The sequence below is a fragment of the Anthonomus grandis genome, chromosome 2 (genome assembly GCF_022605725.1).
Source record: "Anthonomus grandis grandis chromosome 2, icAntGran1.3, whole genome shotgun sequence".
NCBI lineage: Eukaryota > Metazoa > Arthropoda > Insecta > Coleoptera > Curculionidae > Anthonomus > Anthonomus grandis.
The window spans coordinates 12,316,233-12,337,814 of record NC_065547.1 but is presented as its reverse complement, the minus strand read 5'-3'; the positions used below and the strand labels follow the sequence as shown (position 1 = coordinate 12,337,814).

The 21,582-nt window shown below is 34.1% G+C and overlaps 2 protein-coding genes across 7 annotated transcripts in view; one reads left to right on the top strand and one right to left on the bottom strand.

The window, feature by feature from the left end:
• LOC126750535 (limbic system-associated membrane protein-like) overlaps positions 1–21,582 on the bottom strand; it is a 524,620-nt gene that overhangs the window by 368,508 nt on the left and 134,530 nt on the right. The window lies entirely within an intron of this gene.
• LOC126750536 (uncharacterized) lies at positions 14,630–19,515 on the top strand. 3 transcript variants are annotated; one of them, XM_050460181.1, is made up of 3 exons: positions 14,630–14,828; positions 15,702–16,623; positions 18,391–19,515. In XM_050460181.1, exon 2 carries the CDS (start codon positions 15,779–15,781, stop codon positions 16,616–16,618), a length of 840 nt encoding a protein of 279 aa, XP_050316138.1. In that variant the 5' UTR covers positions 14,630–14,828; positions 15,702–15,778; the 3' UTR covers positions 16,619–16,623; positions 18,391–19,515. The 3 variants fall into 3 exon arrangements, with proteins under 3 accessions (XP_050316138.1, XP_050316137.1, XP_050316136.1); XM_050460179.1 differs by having other exon boundaries at positions 14,634–14,828; positions 18,391–19,512; XM_050460180.1 differs by having other exon boundaries at positions 14,630–16,623.

Sequence of the window (21,582 nt, the reverse complement as noted above, 5' to 3'; positions counted from 1 at the left end):
TAATTACTCTTCCGCGCACTATTCCACACCACACATTTAGTTTTTGAAGGTACTGGGTGTTTACCTCCATCATCTAATGTGGATTTTCTGTTGCCCAATATCGACAATTTTGTCTGTTCACACTACCATTCAAACAGAACGTGGCTTCATCGGAAAAATAATATTTGTTACTAAATTATTATTTAGATTGCACATGTTTTGTAAACGTTCACAAAACTCATTTCGCCTATCGAAATCGTCATCAAATAGCTCTTGCACCGGAATAACTTTGTAGGGGAGATATTTGTGCTTTTTAACTATTCGATGAACTATAGATTTCGCCATGTGTAAATTTGCCCCAATCTGAGACAGAGGAGTGCATGGATTTTCTTCTAAAGAAAGCAAAATGTCAAGTTGTTCATTTTCATCTCGAGCAGGGCGACCAGATTTTGGCAGATCTCTAACATGACCGAATTCTCTAAATTTAGCCTTTATTGTACTCACCACCTTTTGACATATTGGAGGAAGACCAAGATGGATTTCATTGAATACTTGAGCAGCTTCTCTTTGAGTACGTGTTCTATCACCAAACCCAACCATGCACAGAATTTCTATTTTTTCTCGTTCCGTTAACTTTACCATTGTGAAAACCGCAAGTTTGCTCGTACACTTCACACTTGACAATATCTGTTTGGCGTACAACTGTCATGCAGTTTCTATAAAAATACACGGTCACCAGCCAACAATAAAAAAATACGAATGGAATTTTGCTCTGTAAAAAAATTCTCAGAGATAAGGTGAACTTCAATAATAATGTTTGGTTGTCTTTTTTTCAATAACTGTTGACTTAAGGTATAGGACATGATGCATGAAACATACGTAGAATTCTACGCAAAATTCAAAAATGAAATAAAAAAAGGTGCTTTCATTTGAAAAAATTAAGTTGATAGTCGTAATTTATTTTTGAGCACCCCTATACATACAAACTTCACGTACAAAAATGCGCAACTTGAAATAAAAATCGACGGGTCCGAGCGTTTTTTTTTCGAACACACTGCTGAATTTTAAATGAATTCAAACATAACTTTTGGGATGTATATTGTTCTATTTACTGTATCTCTCGCCATTTAAATTGGCCTTTTAAAGCAATTTGATTTGCGTTTTTTTTTGGCCAATGTATTAAGTTGGACTATTTAAGTTGTGATACACTCTGTATGGATGCTTTTATTAAAACGATGCTTTTTTTAATAAGTTATAAGTAAGTAGTAATTAAATGTAAATTATACCCTATTAAGTTATGCTCATATACTCTTATATTCCATAAAATAGGTATAATTTCCGCTTAAATTCAACCTCTTTAAAAACCCGATTAATCTAAACGATTTAACACTACTACGCTTAACAAAAATGGCATTAAAAATCTGAGCTCACGCGGTATAAATCAAATCCCCGCGTTACTCCCGCGTCACATTTATAATGAAAGTAACCAGAAACTTGGGATCTAGAGCATATTTTCGCGATAAGAAAGAACGATTTAACTTCCACAATGAAATACCGCCTTCCACCACCAAAGTGCATATTGCATTCTGTTTGTTCCTTTGCCCGAAATAAATCTCGCTACGATTTTATGCAGTTATCAACTATAATTTGGATTTATAGATTTTATCAGTGGCATCGATTACTCTTTTAGGGTATCACGAAGCCATTAAAGAGCTTATATATCTTATAAATCACTTAAAAAATTATACTGGTAGTTACTTATAGAATTAGAGTGTAATATGGCAGTCTTAGATCCCAATTTTTTTTGGTGAAGAGAATTGAGGTATTCAAAAAATGAAAAATATATCTCAGCTTCTATGAGTGCCCATAGTAAAAATTCTAACAATTTTTTCTCAGTTTTGCTGGTTTGATTTTAACGAGACAATTTGCAAGATCATAGCTCTCTTATTAAGTGTGCTAGAGCTAAGATGTTAATTAAATGAATTAAAAATCAAAGCTACATAAAAATTTTTTTTATCTTCTATCTTATTGCGAAATTTATGTTATTTGTTATAATAGTAAGTGATTTTTGATTTTAGAGAAACACTTGAACATATTTCAATATTAAAAAATCTATTGATTTTGATTTTCGGGTATAATTGTTTTGGTCCATTTCACATTTCAATATTTTTTTGGGCTATTTAGGAATATTAATAATTTGATTTCCGACTTTTTGTTTTGAACACTTGCCATCACTTTGATCTTAGACGACTAGTGTGTAATTTTATTGGCATCCGTTCCATAATCTTAAATTTAAACGTGTCTCGAAAATTAATAACCTTTTTCAAATATTAAATAAATGGACTTTTTTCTGTACAAATGAATAATGAAAGAAGAATGAATGCAAAGAGAAGTTCAAGAAGTGGAGCTGCAAATAAACGGAAGTGAATGTTACTGCAAAAAAGTACTGCAAAACTTCCAAAATTTATTACGTTTTTTGCTGCAAATGCTAAAGCATCATCTAAAAAAAATTTAAAATTTAGCGAGAAGACACTTCCGTCTATAAGTAGTCAAGTTACTAAACAAGATGGAGACAAACATAATAAAATATTAGAAACATTTTTCATAAACGTCTTATCCACCAATGAACAAAATAATGTACAACATAATCATAATGGTGGTAAAATTGACACAGAACAAATAACCGAGTCCGATGTTATCTGAACCTAGTGCATCAGATTCAAATACTTAAAATGATTTTAATCTTTTATTCAAATTAAGCAATGAGTATCCTACGGATTTCGCTTTTTTTTTAATTTTTGATATAATGCACAGTAATAATTTAAGAAAGCTAATTATTGATTACGAACTATCAAGGACTAAAGATCTTTTCCCAATATAACTAGACAAAGGTGCTTTTCAGAAAGTTATTCTAACAATAATAATTGGTTACGTTATTCAAAAAACAAAAGATGTTGTCTATTGTCAGCACTGTAGGTTGTTTGGGTTCAAGATGGCTAACTAGAAATAGTGATTGGCAAGGTTTATCCAGAAAATTTAAAGAACCAATATATTTCAAATACATATAACAAACTGCTTTGTATATGATTCTTGGAAAAGGATAATACGATTGACAAGGAAAATAGAAAATTAATTACAAGCAAAGCTTCAATTAAGATTTTATAGATAGAAGGCTATTTTGTAATACTTTATCACTTGCTAGAGGTACTTTAGCGTTTCGCAGACATAAAAAAGTCTTTAATTCAAATAATAGCTATATCAAAAATTTCCGTTCTATAGTTCAATCACTTTCTAGATATGATCCGAAGGAAGTATTCGATAAACTGAAAGGCAAAGTTAAATATCTATTACCAACACAAAACGAAATTATTTCCACTTAATAGGGGAAAAAACAAAAAGCATTTTAAATAATATTGAAAATTTTGAATTTGTTTTTTTTGTGTATTTCTCATTTTGACATTGCAAGAAATTAATGTTATCAAAAGTTATGGAAGTTCTGCTGTTACTTAAGTGTAAATGAAGTGGTAGTGCTTTTAAAGAAAACAATGGACTGTTTAGCTAAAATGAGGCATAAGTATTTAGAAATAACAGAAGTAGTCAAAGTTTGCCAAAAACGCGGCATAAAACCTCAATTTACTCTCAAAAGAGCACTAAGAGTCAAATCACATTTTGATGAATTATTGTCATTTGATTTTATATTTTTAGATTCTGAATTCAAAGGTTTAAAGTAAATATATTTCATGAACTTTTAGACATATTATAAGTTCAAATAAGCTCCCGTTTTAATGCTTTTTGTTATGTAAACGAAATATTTTGTTTTTTTTATACATTTCTTTTTAGGCATTAACACCAGAAGATATCCTTAAAAATGCAGATGATTTACAAATATCTTACAAAAATGATTTTACTAACTCTAAATCTTTGGGCCTTAAACTACTTATATAGTAATGGGTCTACAAATAGAAGTGATAGAAGTTTAGTGGGCCATGTAGGATGCAAAATGGTATGTGTCAAAACGCGGATCAAGCGTCAGTTGTATACTTTGACATTTCATCATGAATCGTTTAAGTCAAGAGCAACGTATAGCTATCGTGAAAAGGTATTACGAAAATGCGAAATCGGTTAGAGCCTGTTATTGTGCTCTAAGAGAAGATTTTGGCCATCGTGGACGGCCTTCTGAGCTTGCAGTAAGGCTCACAAGTAATAAGTTTTAACGGGAGTAATAAGCCACCAACGCGATAAAAAAGTGCAAGGACGGCTGAAAATATCGCCGCTGCAAGAGAAAGTGTTGACGCGAATAACAATGTGTCTCTTTTGCGCCGTTCTCAGCAATTAGGCATTTCACCAATGTCTCTGTGGCGCATTTTGAAGAAAGACTTAGACCTACATCCAAATAAGATGGTTCTAACTCAAGAATTGAAGCCTGCTGATCATGGTTTGCAAAGAACGTTTACCGACTGGGCCCTGTTGCAGTTGGAACAAAATGCCGATTTTGGGAAACAAATCATCTTTTAAGATGAAGCCCATTTTTGTCTTAGTGGAGTTGTCAATACCTAAAATTGCCGCTTCTGGTGTCAGAACAATCCCCAGAAATTAGTACAGGTGCCATTACACCCGTTAAAAGTGACTGTGTGGTGTGATTTGCATGTCGGTGGAATTATCGGTCCATACTTTTTTGAGGATACAAGGGGGCATACTGTGACAGTCAACGAAGAGCACTACCGCGACATGATAACATACTTTCTTTGGCCTGCAATTAATGGTGGAGACTTCGAACAGAATTGGATTCAACAGGACGGAGCAACATCACACACCGCCCGAGCCACAATTAATTTATTAAGAGAGCGTTTTGAAGATCGAATAATTTCGCGACATGGCAATATCAACTGGCCACCAAGGTCCTGTGATCTTACCCCCCGGACTTTTTTCTTTGGGGATATGTGAAGTCGAAGATGTATTCTAACAATCCTCAAACCATCAATGAGTTGAAAGTTAACATAACTAGGGTTATTCGCGAAATTTAGCCCAACTTGTTAGAAAAAGTGATTGAAAATTGGGTTCATCGTCTAAACATCTGCCGCCGTAGCCGAGGTGGACATCTTAATGATATTTTGTTTAAAACATAATGTTACATAATAAACTACAACATGAAGCGTCAATCATAGAAATAAACCAATTCGTTTTTATTTTTTAGCAATTTAAACTTATATCATTCTTATTGGTAGACCCTGTAATAGATAATTGTTTATTAATATTATTGATGAAAATGATCACAACATTTATTTAAAAACGTCACATCTGCTACCAGCTTTCCTGACATAGTCAAAGCAATAATATTATTTAACATGGCAAGTAACGAAAGATCGTTTTCTAAACTCAAGATAATTAAAACATATCTGAAAAATAGTATATCTCGGAAAAGATCACTGTCTCTTCTTATTAGCTATAAAAAAAAACATTTTAAAAGATATCGACATAATTAAAGCGATTAATCATTTTGCTGATATGAAAGATAAGAAGAAATTTTTTTAATAGTTTTAATTTATTTTTGTTTATTGGATCTCTAGTTTACTATATCTGATGTTGAAGTTAGTGTTTTATAAATTAAAAATATTTATATTTCCTATTTGTCTCTTGTTAATGTTTGTATTTTGAAATATTTGCAATAACGCCCCTGGGCTTATTATAATATAAAGGAATTCTATCAGTATGCTCTTTAACATTTGACTTTACGTTGCTTTTATTGTGGTATTTGTCTGTTAATGTAAGAATATGTCTAAGAAAATGTTAAAGAATGCTTGCATTCTTTAATTCTTTATATTAAATTGTTTTTTATATCTTTTGTATTGTATGTATTTAATAGTTCCTGTATACCAATCTTGCTTTGTTAGCAAAATATATTATTTTTCTACCAATAAAGCGTGTTAATTAAAAAAAATTAAATTTGGCCTGTAGGGAATTTGGCTGGGTTAGAAAACATATGGGCAAAAAACACAAAAACCAGAGGGTCTTTAAGCTCTTCTTGCAATGATTGCAACTATTACTTTCTTCTAGCACCTCAGAAAGAACAGAATTTACTATCGACATAATCGTACAAAAATTTATATTGTGCATAAGTGCCTAAGACCAAAAAATGTGCTTTTTAAATTATTTAAAATTATTTTATCTTTTAGAGAGCTATTTTTAGTAATTTTTACTATTAGATGCAAAAAATATTTTACGCAAAAAAAATACTCTTGTTTACTAAGGTAAACGTATAACGTAAAAATTAGAAGAGTATAGTTATGAAATGATGTTTTCCTTATATAATTTTTCAAAGTACTTTAGTAAAACACTCTTCTAGATAATCCAAATATGTTGTATGGGAGCTGTGTTAATTTTTTTTGTTAAAAATATTGTAACGAAATTCAGAAACACACTTTTATTGGCAACGTCAAAAACCCTAACCTAACTCGCCTTGACTGTCGTTTAGTTGTTTCCACGGTAAAAACTGACTAAACAATTAAAACTGAATGAAATGTCACGAAGCGCGTCCTTTTTAAAGCCCGATGGAACAGTTTCGAAATATTTAGAATTCTCTTCATTGTTTTTGCCGAAAGAGACCACTAATTTTCGGAGAATACTGACAGTCAAAGCAAGCAAGTATATAAATTCTAGAAAATTAAGAATACATGGATTTACAAAAATACAACCTAAATAACCTAAATTAGGGCCAAAATGGGGCCCTCAAACAAGATGAATTACTTAAAAACTAGACACTATAGATGAAAATATTAAACCAAACGTAAGTAGAACCCTAAATAAACCCTACGAATCAACTTTACCTACAGACTACTAATAAAATAGTACAAAAACTAAGAGAGTAATTAACGTATATACATTTTCATAATACTGCTGCCCTCTCAAGGTTCATCGTCCCGATCAATCAACACCTCCAGGCTCAAACATGGGACCACCTGAGTCATGACAGGGCTCTAACCAGACGATGTTTACAATTTTTATCTTCGTTGTCCAATGTCGCTGAATACGGTACACCACGTCGTTACTTCTAGTGACCACATTGAATAGACCTTCCCAATCCTTCTGGAGCTTTGGTGACTTGCCCTTCGTCCTCCGTGGATTGTATAACCAAACTTTATCCCCAGGATTAAAACCGGTACAATTTGCCTTTAAGTCATAACGTGATTTCACTCTGTTACTTTCTAGATGAAGTTTATCCCGTGCTTGTTCGTGAACAATTTGCAAACGCTCTTGTAAGTAGTCGACGTACTCCTCAAGGGGTTCAGACTTGTGGAGTCTTCCAGTAATAATGTTCAAAGGTAAACGAAGTTCATCACCGAAGACAATTTTTGCCGGGCTTTTGCCAGTTGATTTATGGATGCCAATATGAATGGTTGGTAAGTCGGTTTGTCGGTTTGATTTCCAGCAACTGGCATACTTGTTGGAATATTTGTGACTGAAAAATCCTTCCTTGGTCTGAATGTGTCTCTTTGGGTACACCAAATCGACAAATCCAGTTCTGGAACAGCACTTCAGCTACTGTCGTTGTTTCTTGGTTTGGAATCAGATAAACCTCGGGCCATTTACTAAAGTTATCCATAGCAACAAGAGCATATCGGTTTTTGGAGCTACTAGTAGGAAAGGGTCCTGCTACGTCTATGGCAATTCGTTGAAAAGGCGCACCAACAAGATACTGCATCATCTTTCCTCTTTTGCGTCGTCAATTCTTGGTAAGGGATATCTGTCTTTTTTGGTAATGTCATTCAGTCGCCGATAGTCTTCACCAAATCTGGTGGATTTATCCTTTTTCTCCACTAGCACAACTGGAGATGTCCAAGGACTCTGAAAATGCTCTATCACTCCTTGTGTCCTCATTTCTTAAAGCATTGAGGAAACATGACCTTGTTTAGCTATCGGAATCCTTCGAGGTGCTTGTTTTATCGGAGCCTTGTCTCCAGTGTTAATTTGATGCTACACCAAAGCAGTAGTACTTCCCAGGTCATTATCGTGCAAGGAAAACACATCTTGATTTTCTTGAAGAAGACGTCGCAATTTACTACACATACAGGAAAAGGTCTGTTTGAATAACGACTTCTATCAGCATTTTTCATGAATGCCACTACTTCAGAGCATATGCCAATGTTCTCTCCTTGTTTCAGGTGTTGATCATATTCTTTTAAATTTACCATTCGAAACAAAACAGTAGATTTCTTCTGCGTAGATAACGCCTTGACTAAAAATTTCTTGACCATATACTTTGCAGCCTTCCATGGGCTCAATCAAAACAATTTCTCTCTCTTTTCCTCTGAATTTGCTGGTATGGTAATATGCTTAACGACACTGGTATTTTCTTTATCTTCATATAGGTGGTGCATAAAAATCTCTTCATTTCTCGTCGTCAATATCCGGTTATATACATCGAATCCTAATATGATATCGTCCATGATTTCTGCCACTAGTACTGGCTGTTGGAATGTTCTTGTGTGTACCAATGGTGTAGCTTCATGCAATCCAAGAATCGGGATCCTTTTTCGATCCGCAGACTCCAGAATTAAATTGGGTGGTGCTGAAAGCCTACAATGAGCTACGATGTTCGGCTTCATGCATGATAGTATGACTTGATCCTGTATCCACCACCATCTCATATTCACGGCAGCATATTTTTCCCGGTCCTACCAAGCTCTCGCCAGGATGTAGTAGCCGGTTTAGACTTATACGTGGGGCTTGGTAGCACCCAGCAAGCTTGTGCCCCATAAAGCTGACTAGTTGAAGTTTTCCTGGTTCCTTAGATCTCTCAAAGGCTTGGGGCATTGACGTTTAAGATACCCCTCCTCATTGCAATTCCAGCATTGGAATGGTATTTTAGGTTTCCTTGCTAATATTGACTCAATAATCTTTAGGCGGTCTTCGAGATCACTTTCCGAAGTTCTGGTTTGTCTTATTTGTGTCTGCCTTCTAGTTGCTTGAAAAGCTGCCTCATACTCTAGTCCATGGACCAAAGCTTCTGAAATACTTTTATGATGAGCCATCCTCAAAGCGTGGTTAGTATCTGAATCTCGAACTCCGTCACTTAAACAATTTATAGAAATTTATTCTCGGAACTCTGGTGGGGCTGAAGGGTAAGCCAGATTTACTAATCGACCAACATCGGCATCAAAGATTTTTAGGGCCTTTCCTTGTTGGAGTTTTTCGTCATATTATGTTCGTCATACTTCGTCTTGTCTTCTAGATTTTAATTGGGCCTGGTACACTTGTTGTAGATGGGCTTCACCGTATATCATCTGTAAGGTACGTACTAGTATATCGAAATTGAGCTGATTCTCAGATGGTACCATTCTTAATAAGTCTGTAGCTTCTCTAAGGCATAGCTTTAGATTGATTGCCTTTTCTTCGTTATCCCAGCAATTTCCCCTAGCAGCGGCCTCAAACTGATTCAAGTAGGTACTCCATGTTTCTTTGCCGTCAAATTTTGGTGGCTTTACTTTCATCATTGTTTGCATTCCAGGATCGGGATGAAGAGGAGTCCGTTTTACTTTCATCTTTAGTTCTTGGATCTTTTTTTTACTTGGCCCAATTCTTCTTACACTCTTGCTTTAAAGTTAGTCATGAATTGTTTTTGATTCATCTCCAGATCTGCCCTAAGTTGTAAATCTCGTTCCTTTTGTTCTCTGTCTTGTTCGTTCTGCTCCTTTTTAAGGTTATCTTTTAAATTCAGTCACCTTTCATGGTCTTTATAAGGTGTTCTTGTTTTCTGTCTCGTTCCTCATTTTCTTTTTTTAGGTCGTCTTTCATGGTTCTTATCAAGTTTTTATGTTCTTTCTTCAGGTCAGATTTGATTTTGGTCAGACTCTTCTTGTTTACAGTCTCGTTCCTCTTGTTCTTTTTTCTGTTTAAGATCTCTTTCTTCTTGTTCTACTTTCTGTTCGTCAAACTTCATTAATAGCAACTCCATCAATTTCCCGGTCTCCATCTTGACCTGACTTCTTGTTAAAGGCATCCACTAAAATAGGCTTCCAAATATCCTTTACTTCTGACACCAATTGTAACGAAATTCAGGAACACACTTTTATTGGCAACGTCAAAAATACTAACCTAACTCACCCTGACAGTCGTTTAATTGTTTCCAAGGTAAAAACTGACTAAACAACTAAAACTGAATGAAATGTCATGAAGCGCGTCCTTTTTAAAGCCCGATGGAACAGTTTAGAAATATTTAGAATTCTCTTTATTGTTTTTGCCGAAAGAGACCAATAATTTTCGGAGAATACTGACAGTCAAAGCAAGCAAGTATACAAATTCTAGAAAATTAAGAATACATGGATTTACAATAATATAACCTAAATAACCTAAATTGGGGCCAAAATTGGGACTTCAAACAAGATGAACTACTTAAATAATAGACAAAATAAATAAAAATATTCAACCAAAAGTAAGTAGAATCCTAAATAAACCCTACGAATCAACTTTAGCTACAAAATACCAATAAAATAGTACAAAACCTAAGAGAATAACTAACGTTTTTACATTTTTATAATAATATTAAGTTTCTATCCCTTTATGTGTCAAAAAATTTATCATTGAGGCATCTATATTAAATAGAAATTTTGCAAAGGTTCTATTTTCCAATTTTCTAACGTCATTTTTATTTTATTATTTGTTTATGTCGAAAATCGCGCTCAAAATCTGCGACCCTAAAAATGTGTGTTCTGTCGCAGTACAAAAACAACGCCGCATCGATTTATGTTAAGAATAACTTAATCATATGGAAGTGCATGCGACCTTTACATACTTTGTAATTTTATTGAAAGGGAACCATAATTGCATCCGTAATTTAATGGCTAAACTCAGGTTTCCGTGTTTTCTGGCATTAGGCCGGATAGCAATAAAATTAATGAAAAAATCATAATGACGTTGAGGTAATATTTCGTTTTAACCGTTTATCTTAGTTTTCGAGCTTCCTGACTCTAGAATTATAAAAAGTTACCCTGAACAATAAAAAAAAACTATAACTCTTAAGGAGCTTGTCAAATGATCAACTAAAACTTTCAATTGGAAGAGGCGAACTCGCGTAGTCCAAAACATTCTCCCGCAGAATGCTAAACTTTAAAAGATTTAATAGGGAAGATTGTCTAAAAGAACGAACTCCATCCTGGATAAGTTTTCGAATTAAGGCGCAAAAATGCCGGGAAAATCCAGCGGAAAATGACGGGAACTCTTTAGCACTTTAAATTTATTTTCAAACCTCCCCTCCCTCCTACCCCTGCACTGCTAACTCTTAGCGACGAAACTTTCTTTGTATTTTAAACGGGAGAAGGAGGGCTTGTCTTCGAGAACGACAAAATAATAATCTCAGACCATTTGAATGGCTTTATTTATTGCCCCGGTTGATGTATTTTTTAACCGCGTTAAGGAGAAAGTTTTTTTAGGGGTTTTTAATGGGGCTATTTTAAGTAATTTTTATGTCTTAATCGGTCTGTAATTTTATTAATTTTTTATTTTTTTCTTCTTGAAAAAATGTAATCTAGTCGTTTTTTTAATAGATGATAAAAACATTAAAATAACATTAAAAAAAAGTATGTAAGCTAAAGCCTGACAGCGGAAAGTAATCCCTATAATGTCATGATTGATCGATTATTATTATGCCCAGTATATGCTTCAAGCGGTGTATTTTAAAGCGAGAGCTCGCGTCGTATAACCGACGGTAGATTAGCATGTTATTCGTTGCAGCAAAAATGTTTGCGCTATAATGTATGAAAGGCATGTGCTATATAAGTTATTAGCCAAGGAGAATAAACTTTATAAAGTAATTTCTAACGACGAAGTGGTATATAAATTACGTTTTACCTGGCTATATATTTGTTTATCATTTTATATTACACTTTATCATTGAAAAATGTTATTTTAGATTTATTTTCCTTTTTAGTTTTTTTTTAGTAAATTTAATTTTAATAGACTAAAAAAATTATTTAAACTGTCTTTTATAAGCAACTTTGGCGACGGCCGGCTCACCGCCTGATCAAGGAGGCCGATATAGGAATTTGTAGTGTTATGCTATTTAAGATATTTTTTAAGGTTTTGCGTCTAAAAGATTATAAAAAGAAATATAAGAGTTAGTCTATCGATTCGTTTGTAAAAGACCGGAATAATAATTAATTTTTGTATTTGATTTGGGCGTTTTATTTAAGGGTGTTAATAAAGCAGCGGTGGGATTATAACACTCTATTCGAAGAGACTTATTGGATTACAGTGTTTGCTTGTTTTATCTTACAAGACCTCATTAGTGTTTTAAGGAATTATTTAGTGGCTTAAGTTAATAATAAGTGTTTTTTTTTTTTAAATTGTGACATCAGGGGCAAGAAAAATAAAAGGTGTCGCAGCTCTTCTTCTTCGTCCTCTACCTCAAGTTCAGGGTCAGAAAGTGATACTAATTATGGAAGATATAGCAGAAAGGCTCCAAGGAAGTCAAGGAAACGTCCTTATCTCCTGAAAGCCACCCACCACCAAGAAAGAAAGTTGCAAGTAAGATGAATGAGTCCATTATTGCCGACCAAAATAAAAAAATTAAAAATCTGGAAAATGCCGTAAAAGAACTTTTGACTCAAAAATCTCGTCCACTTTTGCACAATCAGAATATTCGTTTTGATTGTATTCCTGAGTTTTCCCCCGATTTAATAGGAATGAGTTTCATAAAGTGGGTCGAAAAGATAGATCAACTAAAATCGATTAATAATTGGGATGAAAATTTAACAATTTACCATATCGATGCTTGAAAGGAGAAAGGTCATAAGCGACAATTTATTGATTTCCTAGTAGGACTATTTAAACATTTTTTTTTAAATAATTCATAACTTTTCATGCCATTTATAATTTTGGCAGTCTCTTTGGTTTTGTTTGGTGGAATGCTCTTCCCTCGCATATCTTCTTGGGCAGAACCAAATGATGCGTTACTTATTGTATAATAAATAAATTTCTGAGACACATCTAATGTACAAGCTAAGAATTGAAGGCAAACTGCGCGTTTGCCTTCACCTTCGTTTATAAAATACTTAAAAGTGTAATGGCGTTTTTCTGATCCAGTAGATCTTTTTCGTTTAACTGGTAATTTCTGCATTAAGCCAACTATCCAGTCCTTTCGTCGTTCTGGAGAAAGGCTCCAAAAGCTCCTTTTCTCTTCAGTCACAATTTCACAGTTGTTGCCGCATTTTTTACTTGTACACGGATTGGGCCTTAGTTTTTTGGCAGAGACTAAAGTGCCGTCGCTTCTTGTATATTCCTGGCCGGATTGTTTGGCGTTCTTTTTAACTCTCCTTTTATTTTCTTTTTTAATAACACTGCCCAGTTCTCCAACAATACTTTCCTTCCCCCCATTACCTGTTCCTTCATTGCCATTTTTTTGCTTCTGCTTCTTTTCCACATGTTCAACTATTTCTAGATGAAGAATCAGATTCTCCTTCCCATAAATCCGAATCGTCATTTCCATAAACCTCTGCTAAGAAAGCTTCGTCTTCAGATAAATAATCCATGTATGCCAAAGTTTTTCGTTTTTTATTTCAAAGTGATTTTCTTTTTATGACTGTTTAAGGACCAGGACTGTTTAAAATATTGTTTGTTTCCCACACGTTTTGTTCACTATGAGTTAGAAAGGAACTATTAGCGGGTTGATTTGTTAGTAATTCTGCTAAATGATCTGAGGTAACCGGTTCTGCTATATTTGCGGATGAAGGAGCATCATCAATCAGTTCTGTGATGGAATATTCTTTATCACCAAACTGTTCAAAAACAATTTGTTGGGAATCCATAAATATTGCTGGAATTAACCTCTGAAAGGATAATTTAAATTAAAATACCTTTAGGTAAGTTATGAAGTTTTACGATACCTCTACACTATCCATTTGTTCTTGTTTCATATTTCTTGAAGCACTTTCACATACTAATGTAGGTGAACAAATTTCTTCAGAAGTATTCTGAAATAATTACAAGTTAAAACAAATTATGAATTTATAGCGCTTTGGGAATACGTTCTTTAAAAAATAGATGCGATAATAATAATTACCTTGTGACAGTCAATTGAATTTAGTAAGTTTTTGCGAATTTTCTCTTTGCTTTCACAAGGTTTTGTTGAGCGTTTGGCTAAATCCACCAACATTTTCCCTCTAACGTTATTCATTGTTTTCTAAAATCACACTGTTTATTAAATAAATAATAACGCAGGAAAAAAAATCGCATTTAGTAGTGTTTAAAAGTGTTTTTTGTAAAAAATGTCGCTTATGACCTTTTTCCTTTCAAGCATCGATATGCAGTCGCGCTTAAAAGGTTTCGCTAAGACATGGTACAATAGTTTGGAAACTTATGAGCACACCTGGACAGAATGGAAAAATTTAATTATTAATGCATTTCCGGATCACCAAGATTTGCCTACAACTCTTAACTTTCCGGAGTTCGCGCGCGGACTCTCACTCCGCAACTATTTTATTTTGTCGTTAATTTCGACAATCGATAACCCGCAGCGCTGTAATATTAATTTTCCTTCATTTGTCTTCCGATATGATTACGTCTGTAGTTTCTGTCTTTCCCATCTAGGCGATACGTTTTTTTAAAGTAAGCAAAACAAATGAGTCACACCCGACGACCCTCTTCATGCCGTGCAGTGCGTGCCTTCATTCTGCTTTTCGTATCTAGCGAGTACAGTTTTTAATCGATTAGTGCGAGCTTGCGTTAAAAAAATGCCGCGTAAAAGAGATTCGGAAAAGAGTGTCAAAAAGCGGGAATTAAGTGATATTTTGGAGGAATTAGACGGGATGAGGAAAAGATTGAAAGAGGCTCTCTCCTCATCTCCTCACCTACCCCAAGTAAGTACTTTAGATCTACGTTATTAATAAAAAAAAAAAAAAAAAAAAAAAAAAAAATGTTTACCCCATAATCAGTAATTTTATTATGCCAATAAATGGTGAAGGGGCTTAGGGCCTAATTTTGTTCATTTCATTACGGCATTACAGGTAAAGATAACAATATTATATTTTGGTTTACCATTTTGCCGAGGGCAAACTCTAATCTTCTTTTGATATTTTGCCGAGGGCAACAAATTTTAGTCTTTAAATTAGGCCAAGGACCAATATTATATTTTGATTTACCATTTTGCCGAGGGCAAACTACAATCTTCTTTTATTATTTGGCCAAGGGCAACAAATTTTAGTGCAATTTGGGTCAAGGGCCAAAAATTGGTATTATTTTTATTTTATTTTGTCTTTTTGTACCAAGGGTATAAAAACGACAGGTTATGTAATCACATCCCTATTTACGCATTTCCGCCGGGGTGGATACCTTATTAAATTAATCATTGAAGGTGGCACACTCAGTACACAATCTAAATTATGCGTCTAATAATCAAAAATAAAATAAACACATTTGAGAGATCTGTTCTGTTTATATTAACACCATTAAAGTTTTTATTATGGGTTTATACATAAGACGCAATTAATATGGTGTGACGGGCCTCTCTCTTGGTCAGCAGTTCTTATAACCGAGGGTAATTAAGGATGTTGAAAGTTAAAAGGTTACAAATAAATTATATTTTGTTCTGTAAATTTTCTTTTGGGGTCTCTCTATTTATGTAAATGTAAGATAAAATTGGCAAGGTCATTCAACACTACAACTAATAATGATAATCTAAAATAAACATTATCATTATATTAATGTTGTCTTAAGAAGATCCTCTATTCCAGGTTCTTCTGGAGAGGAGGAAGAAATAGTGTTTGTTAACGTGGGTGACACTAAGACAGAAGATAATACCGATTTTAACATGAACGACAACGCAGATGATGAACCACCTACCTACCTCGAGGAGGAAAATGGTGATCCTATTTTGGAGGATGAATTTAAGCCGTTGGGAGCCAAACCTCCTATGGATGATGCAAAACTGGGTGCTGAATTACATAACGAAATAGCAATAAGATGGCAGTCATATTTAGTAAAAGGAATAAGCTTAGAAGAACGTAAGAAAATTATTGAAAAGTACGATTTACCAGCAAACTGTCAGCAATTACTACCTCCAAAAGTCAATGAAGAAATTTTGGCCTGCCTTCCTGATACAACAAACAAACATGACAGGCTCCTAAAATCCCTACAATATCAGTTGGGTCATGGATTAAGTGCAATAGGAAAAGTAATGGACCTGTTATTAAAAGAGAAAAATACAGAAAACCTGACTTGTTTAGCAGATGGTGCACAACTTTTCGCAAACGTACATAATGCCATTTCGGTGTTACGCAAACAAAAGATTGCACCATTTTTAAATTCTGAGGCACAAGCCGTGGCCCTATCCTCTTCCATTGATGATAAACTGTTTGGTTCCAATTTTGAAGAAACTCTAAAAGCTAAACAAAACTTAAAGAAAGCATCTATTGAGATCAAAAAGAAACAATTCTCAGGTCCACTTGCTCCCAAAGCCTCAACATCGGGCCTCTCGACCTTTAACCTACCCAAACCTATTCAAACAACTACCAGACGCTTCCAAACAAATACAAATTTAATGAATTTAAACTACCAGCGCGGAGTATTCAGATCCAGGATGAAAGGAAGGGGAACACGTATGGCAACAACGAGAAGACCGTACCAGACCAACCCTTACCGCAAAAACTAAACTTGGTAAATACAAATATTAAATATGCGGGTCGCTTGCGAAACTATTTACCGGTTTGGGAAGACTTAACTGATGACAGATTCGTACTTCAATACATAAACGGAATTCAAATAAAATTTGTTCAAGAACCTATTCCTGTAAAAATTACATCTAAATTTGCATTAGGTACAAAAACATGTATTCAAAAACATATTACGAAACTAAAAAATATCGGTGCAATTTCAAAATGTGCATACAACAAAAATGAATTCCTGTCAACATTTTTTCTTGCCCCCAAACCAAATAATAAACAACGATTCATTCTGAATTTAAAGAATCTTAATTTCTACATTCATGCACCACATTTTAAGCTCGAGGACAAAAGAACGATAGCAAAACTTCTCTTAAAAGATTGTTTTGTAACTAAGATAGATCTAAAAGATGCATATTTCCTTCTTTCTATTCACAAATCCTCTAGAAAATACTTAAGATTTATTTTTAATAATCAACGATATGAATTTAATTGTTTACCATTTGGGTTAAACATCGCGCCTTATATTTTTACAAAAATTATGAAACAGGTAGTTAAGTTTTTACGACTAAAGGGTTTAGTGTTAGTAATTGATTTAGATGATATTCTTATAATAAATAAAAACAAAAACACATGTTTACATGACACTAACATAACGATACAGCTGTTAAAAAAATTGGGATTTATTATTAATTTACAAAAGAGTCAATTAACTCCTGTTCAAAGTTTAACCTTTTTAGGATTTTTATACAACACAATAAATATGACTATTTCACTACCGGATGAGCAACGTAAATCTATAAAAAAATTACTATTACATGTCAAGAAACTGACAATAAAAATTCGTGGTTTTGCAAAATTGTTAGGTACTTTAATAGCTGCTTCTCCTGCAATACCTTTTAGTCAACATCACCTAAAAATGTTAGAAAGAGAAAAATGTATGGCCCTTAAACTTAAAAATTATAGTAATTATATGGCCATCACCTCAAAAATTAAAAAGGAACTCTTATGGTTCCAAAATAATTTAGATCATTGTGAACACATAAAGAGTCTAAAATTTAGTTTAGAAATATTTAGCGATGCTTCTTCTAGCGGCTGGGGTGCGTTTTGTAGCGAAGGAAAGTGCCATGGGTTCTGGGGACCAAGTGAATGTTCATTTCACATTAATTATCTTGAAATTAAAGCTGCTCTTTATGGTATTCAATCATTTTGCAAACAATTAAGAAATATAAAAGTCCTATTACGCGTTGATAACAAAACTGCTATTGCCTGTATAAACCGAGGAGGCAGTGTAAAATTTGGTACCCTTAATGAAATTACTCAAGAGCTATGGAATTGGTGTGAAGCGAATCAAATTAAAGTTTTTGCATCATACATAGTATCATCAGAGAATAAAGACGCCGACCTAGAATCTAGAAGTCTAGCTATAGAAACAGAATATGAATTAAATAATCAAATTTTTCAAAAACTAATTCATAAATGGGGTACACCGGAGATAGATCTCTTCGCAACCAAATTAAATACTAAATGCAAAAAATATATATCTTGGTTCCCAGATCCCAATTGTTTAGCAGTTCATGCCTTTACGGTTCCTTGGAATATTCCCAAGGGCATTAGAGAAAATAATAGAAGAAAAAGCTTGTGGTATATTAGTGGTACCTGACTGGCCGACCCAGCCTTGGTATCCACTCTTTTTTAAAATACTTCAAGAAAAACCGTTGGTTTTTGGTCCTAACAAAAACTTACTTCTCTCTCCTTTTAGACAACAGCATCCGCTATGCAAGGAGATTTCCCTGGTGGCAGGGAAGTTATACGGAGGGCTCTTATGAAAAGAAGCGTTTCCGAAGCGGCTATCCCGATCATGATTTCCTCAATTAGCGAGGGGACTCTTAAACAATACTCTACCTGTTATAAGAAATTTTGGAGTTATTGTATTGGTAATAATATCGATATGTTTTCATATAACCTGAATACTTACTTAAATTTCCTGTTAGAAGAGATTAATAAAAACCTTTCATATTCATCTAATAATATATATAGGTCAGCTCTTAATTTAATCTTTTCTGTGGATAACAAGGACGAAATTATTATAAAAAGATTTATAAAAGATACTTACAACACTATACCGCCTCAACCAAAATATGCTATTACTTGGAGTTTAGATCCAGTTCTAAAGTATTTAGCTTCTCTTTTTCCACTGGAAAATCTTAGTATCGATAAACTTACAATAAAATTGGTTACCCTTATGGCTATTACAACAGCTCACAGAGTTCAAACCCTAAGTAAAATAACGTTAAATAATATATTTCGTTCCACGGACAAAATCGAAATAAGAATTTCAGAAAAAATTAAAACTTCAGGTCCAAACAAACTACAGCCTACCTTAGTTTTTCCATATTTCAAAGAAAAATTAGAAATTTGTGTAGCCACAACAATATACTTTTGTATTCAAAAAACTTCCTTACAACGAGGCAAAATTAATAACATTATTCTAACACATAAAAAACCATTTCACGCTGCCTCGTGTCAAAGTATCAGTAGATGGATAAAAGCAGGCCTTAAAAATAGCGGCATTAATATTGAACGGTTTTCAAGTCATAGTGTAAGGCATGCTTCGACCTCATCAGCCCTTAGGTGTGGGGTCAATGTAAATACTATAAAAAATACCGCTGGCTGGAGTTTAGAATCTGAGGTGTTTCTAAAATTCTATAACAGGCCTGTCGGTGAACCAAATGAAATTTTTGCTAATACAATTCTTAAATTAGCATTAGAGAAATAACAAACTATGTTAAATACTACTATTTTGTTTAGGGGTTATGTTCGGTTTATATCTTATATTTTACATTATATTCTGTAATTACTTGTTAACCATTATACTATATAACGTTGTCTTAACGTAAGTATTATTAGCGTTGTTATTATTATTTAGTTGATCATACCAATATTAGGTATATTAAATTTATAATGAAAGCAAAACGATGATAGTTTTACTTTCTTATTTTTTTTTTCAGGCAAAATTGCTTTAAAAAAAACTTTAAACAGCTACAGACGTAATCATATCGGAAGACAAATGAAGGAAAATTTAAAGATTAATCGAATACCATACTTACCTGTATGAAGATTAATCATAATTTTCCGAATTTGTCTTCCGATATGATTACGGCCCACCCACCTCACGATACATAAATCCCCTGCTTCCTTACAATTTTGCGCTCCAAAAAAAAAAAGCAGAATGAAGGCACGCACTGCACGGCATGAAGATGGTCGTCGGGTGTGACTCATTTGTTTTGCTTACTTTAAAAAAACGTATCGCCTAGATGGGAAAGACAGAAACTACAGACGTAATCATATCGGAAGACAAATTCGGAAAATTATGATTAATCTTCATACAGGTAAGTATGGTATTCGATTAATCTTTAAAGTATCTTTTTATCCCGGGTTCTCCTACAGTCAGTGCTCATTTGTGCGTTGGTGTGTGCGTTTATTGCCAAATTGTAGCCACTGCGGACTGTAAGTCCGCGCGCGAGCGTTCAATTTAAATATTTTTATGCGTTTTTTTTTTTGTTAAACTTCTGGTGCAATGGTGAGTGTTAGCTTTTATTATTAAAATTTAAGATAGATTATTATTATTTGTACACTTTTATAGATGGCGTGCTTCTGGAGTCAAGAGGAGGCTCGTTTGCAAAAGTTCATGCAAGAATGTTTGGAAGAAGATGATGAGGAGCCAAAGAGTGATTTTGAGGACCAAGAAGATGATGGAGAAGAAGACAATTTAGAAAGGCAAGATTTGAATAGTGATACCGAAGAAGAAACTTCGGAGACGGAAGCCACTGATGAAGTCACTAGGGGAAATTACCCTGTGTTTATTGGCAAAGATGGAACTGAGTGGGCCAAACATATGACGAAAAGAAATGTGAAAACCAGGGCGGAGAACTTGATAAAGCTCTTCCAGGGGTAAAAAGACCTGCGAAAGACCTAAAAAGAGAAATTGATATTTGGAAGCTTTTTTTTACAGACGAAGTACTGAATTCGATAGTCGAAAATACAAACAGACATATTGCCATGTGTAGAGGCAATTACCAACGTGAAAGAGATGCAAAAGACACGGACATATTAGAAATACAAGCACTGATTGGATTGCTTTATTTATCTGGGGTATTGAAATCTAATCGACTTAATATTGAGGAAATATGGACACAGAATGGTACTGGCGTTGAGCTTTTTCGACTAACGATGTCCCAATGTCGATTTTGATTTCTGCTAGATCATTTACGTTTTGATGATTTGGCAACTAGAGATAAACGAAACCAGACTGACAAGCTAGCCGCCATCCGGACAGTGTTTGATACAGTTGTTGGTAACTTTGATTCAGCCTATACACCTTTAGAATGGCTAACAATAAACGAGAAGCTAGAAGCATTTCGGGGGCGTTGCAACTTTAGGCAGTATATACCTAGCAAATTCAATAAATATGGGCTAAAAATATTTGCTATGGTAGACGCCAAGACTTTCTACACCTGCAACATGGAGGTTTACGTAGGAAAGCAGCCTGAGGGTCCATTCCAAGCGAGTAATTCTCCCACTGCAGTGGTGCAGAAATTGTGCCAATCAATAAAAGGAACCTGTCGTAATATTACAGTTGACAACTGGTTTACCAGTATGGAGCTACTCAATTCCCTTCAGTCCGATTTCAAGCTAACTGTATTAGGTACAGTTAGAAAAAACAAAAGGGAATTGCCACCTGAATTTTCGAATCCTTTGGGTCGTCCACTTTTATCGTCCATGTTCGCCTTTCGTCATAACTGTACTTTAATATCATATACACCAAAAAAGAAAAAAAACGTGCTGCTTTTATCAAGTATGCATTTTGACGATAAAATAGATGCTTCTACTGGAAAACCAGATATGATATTGAACTACAACTCATCTAAAGGAGGTGTTGACTGTGTTGACA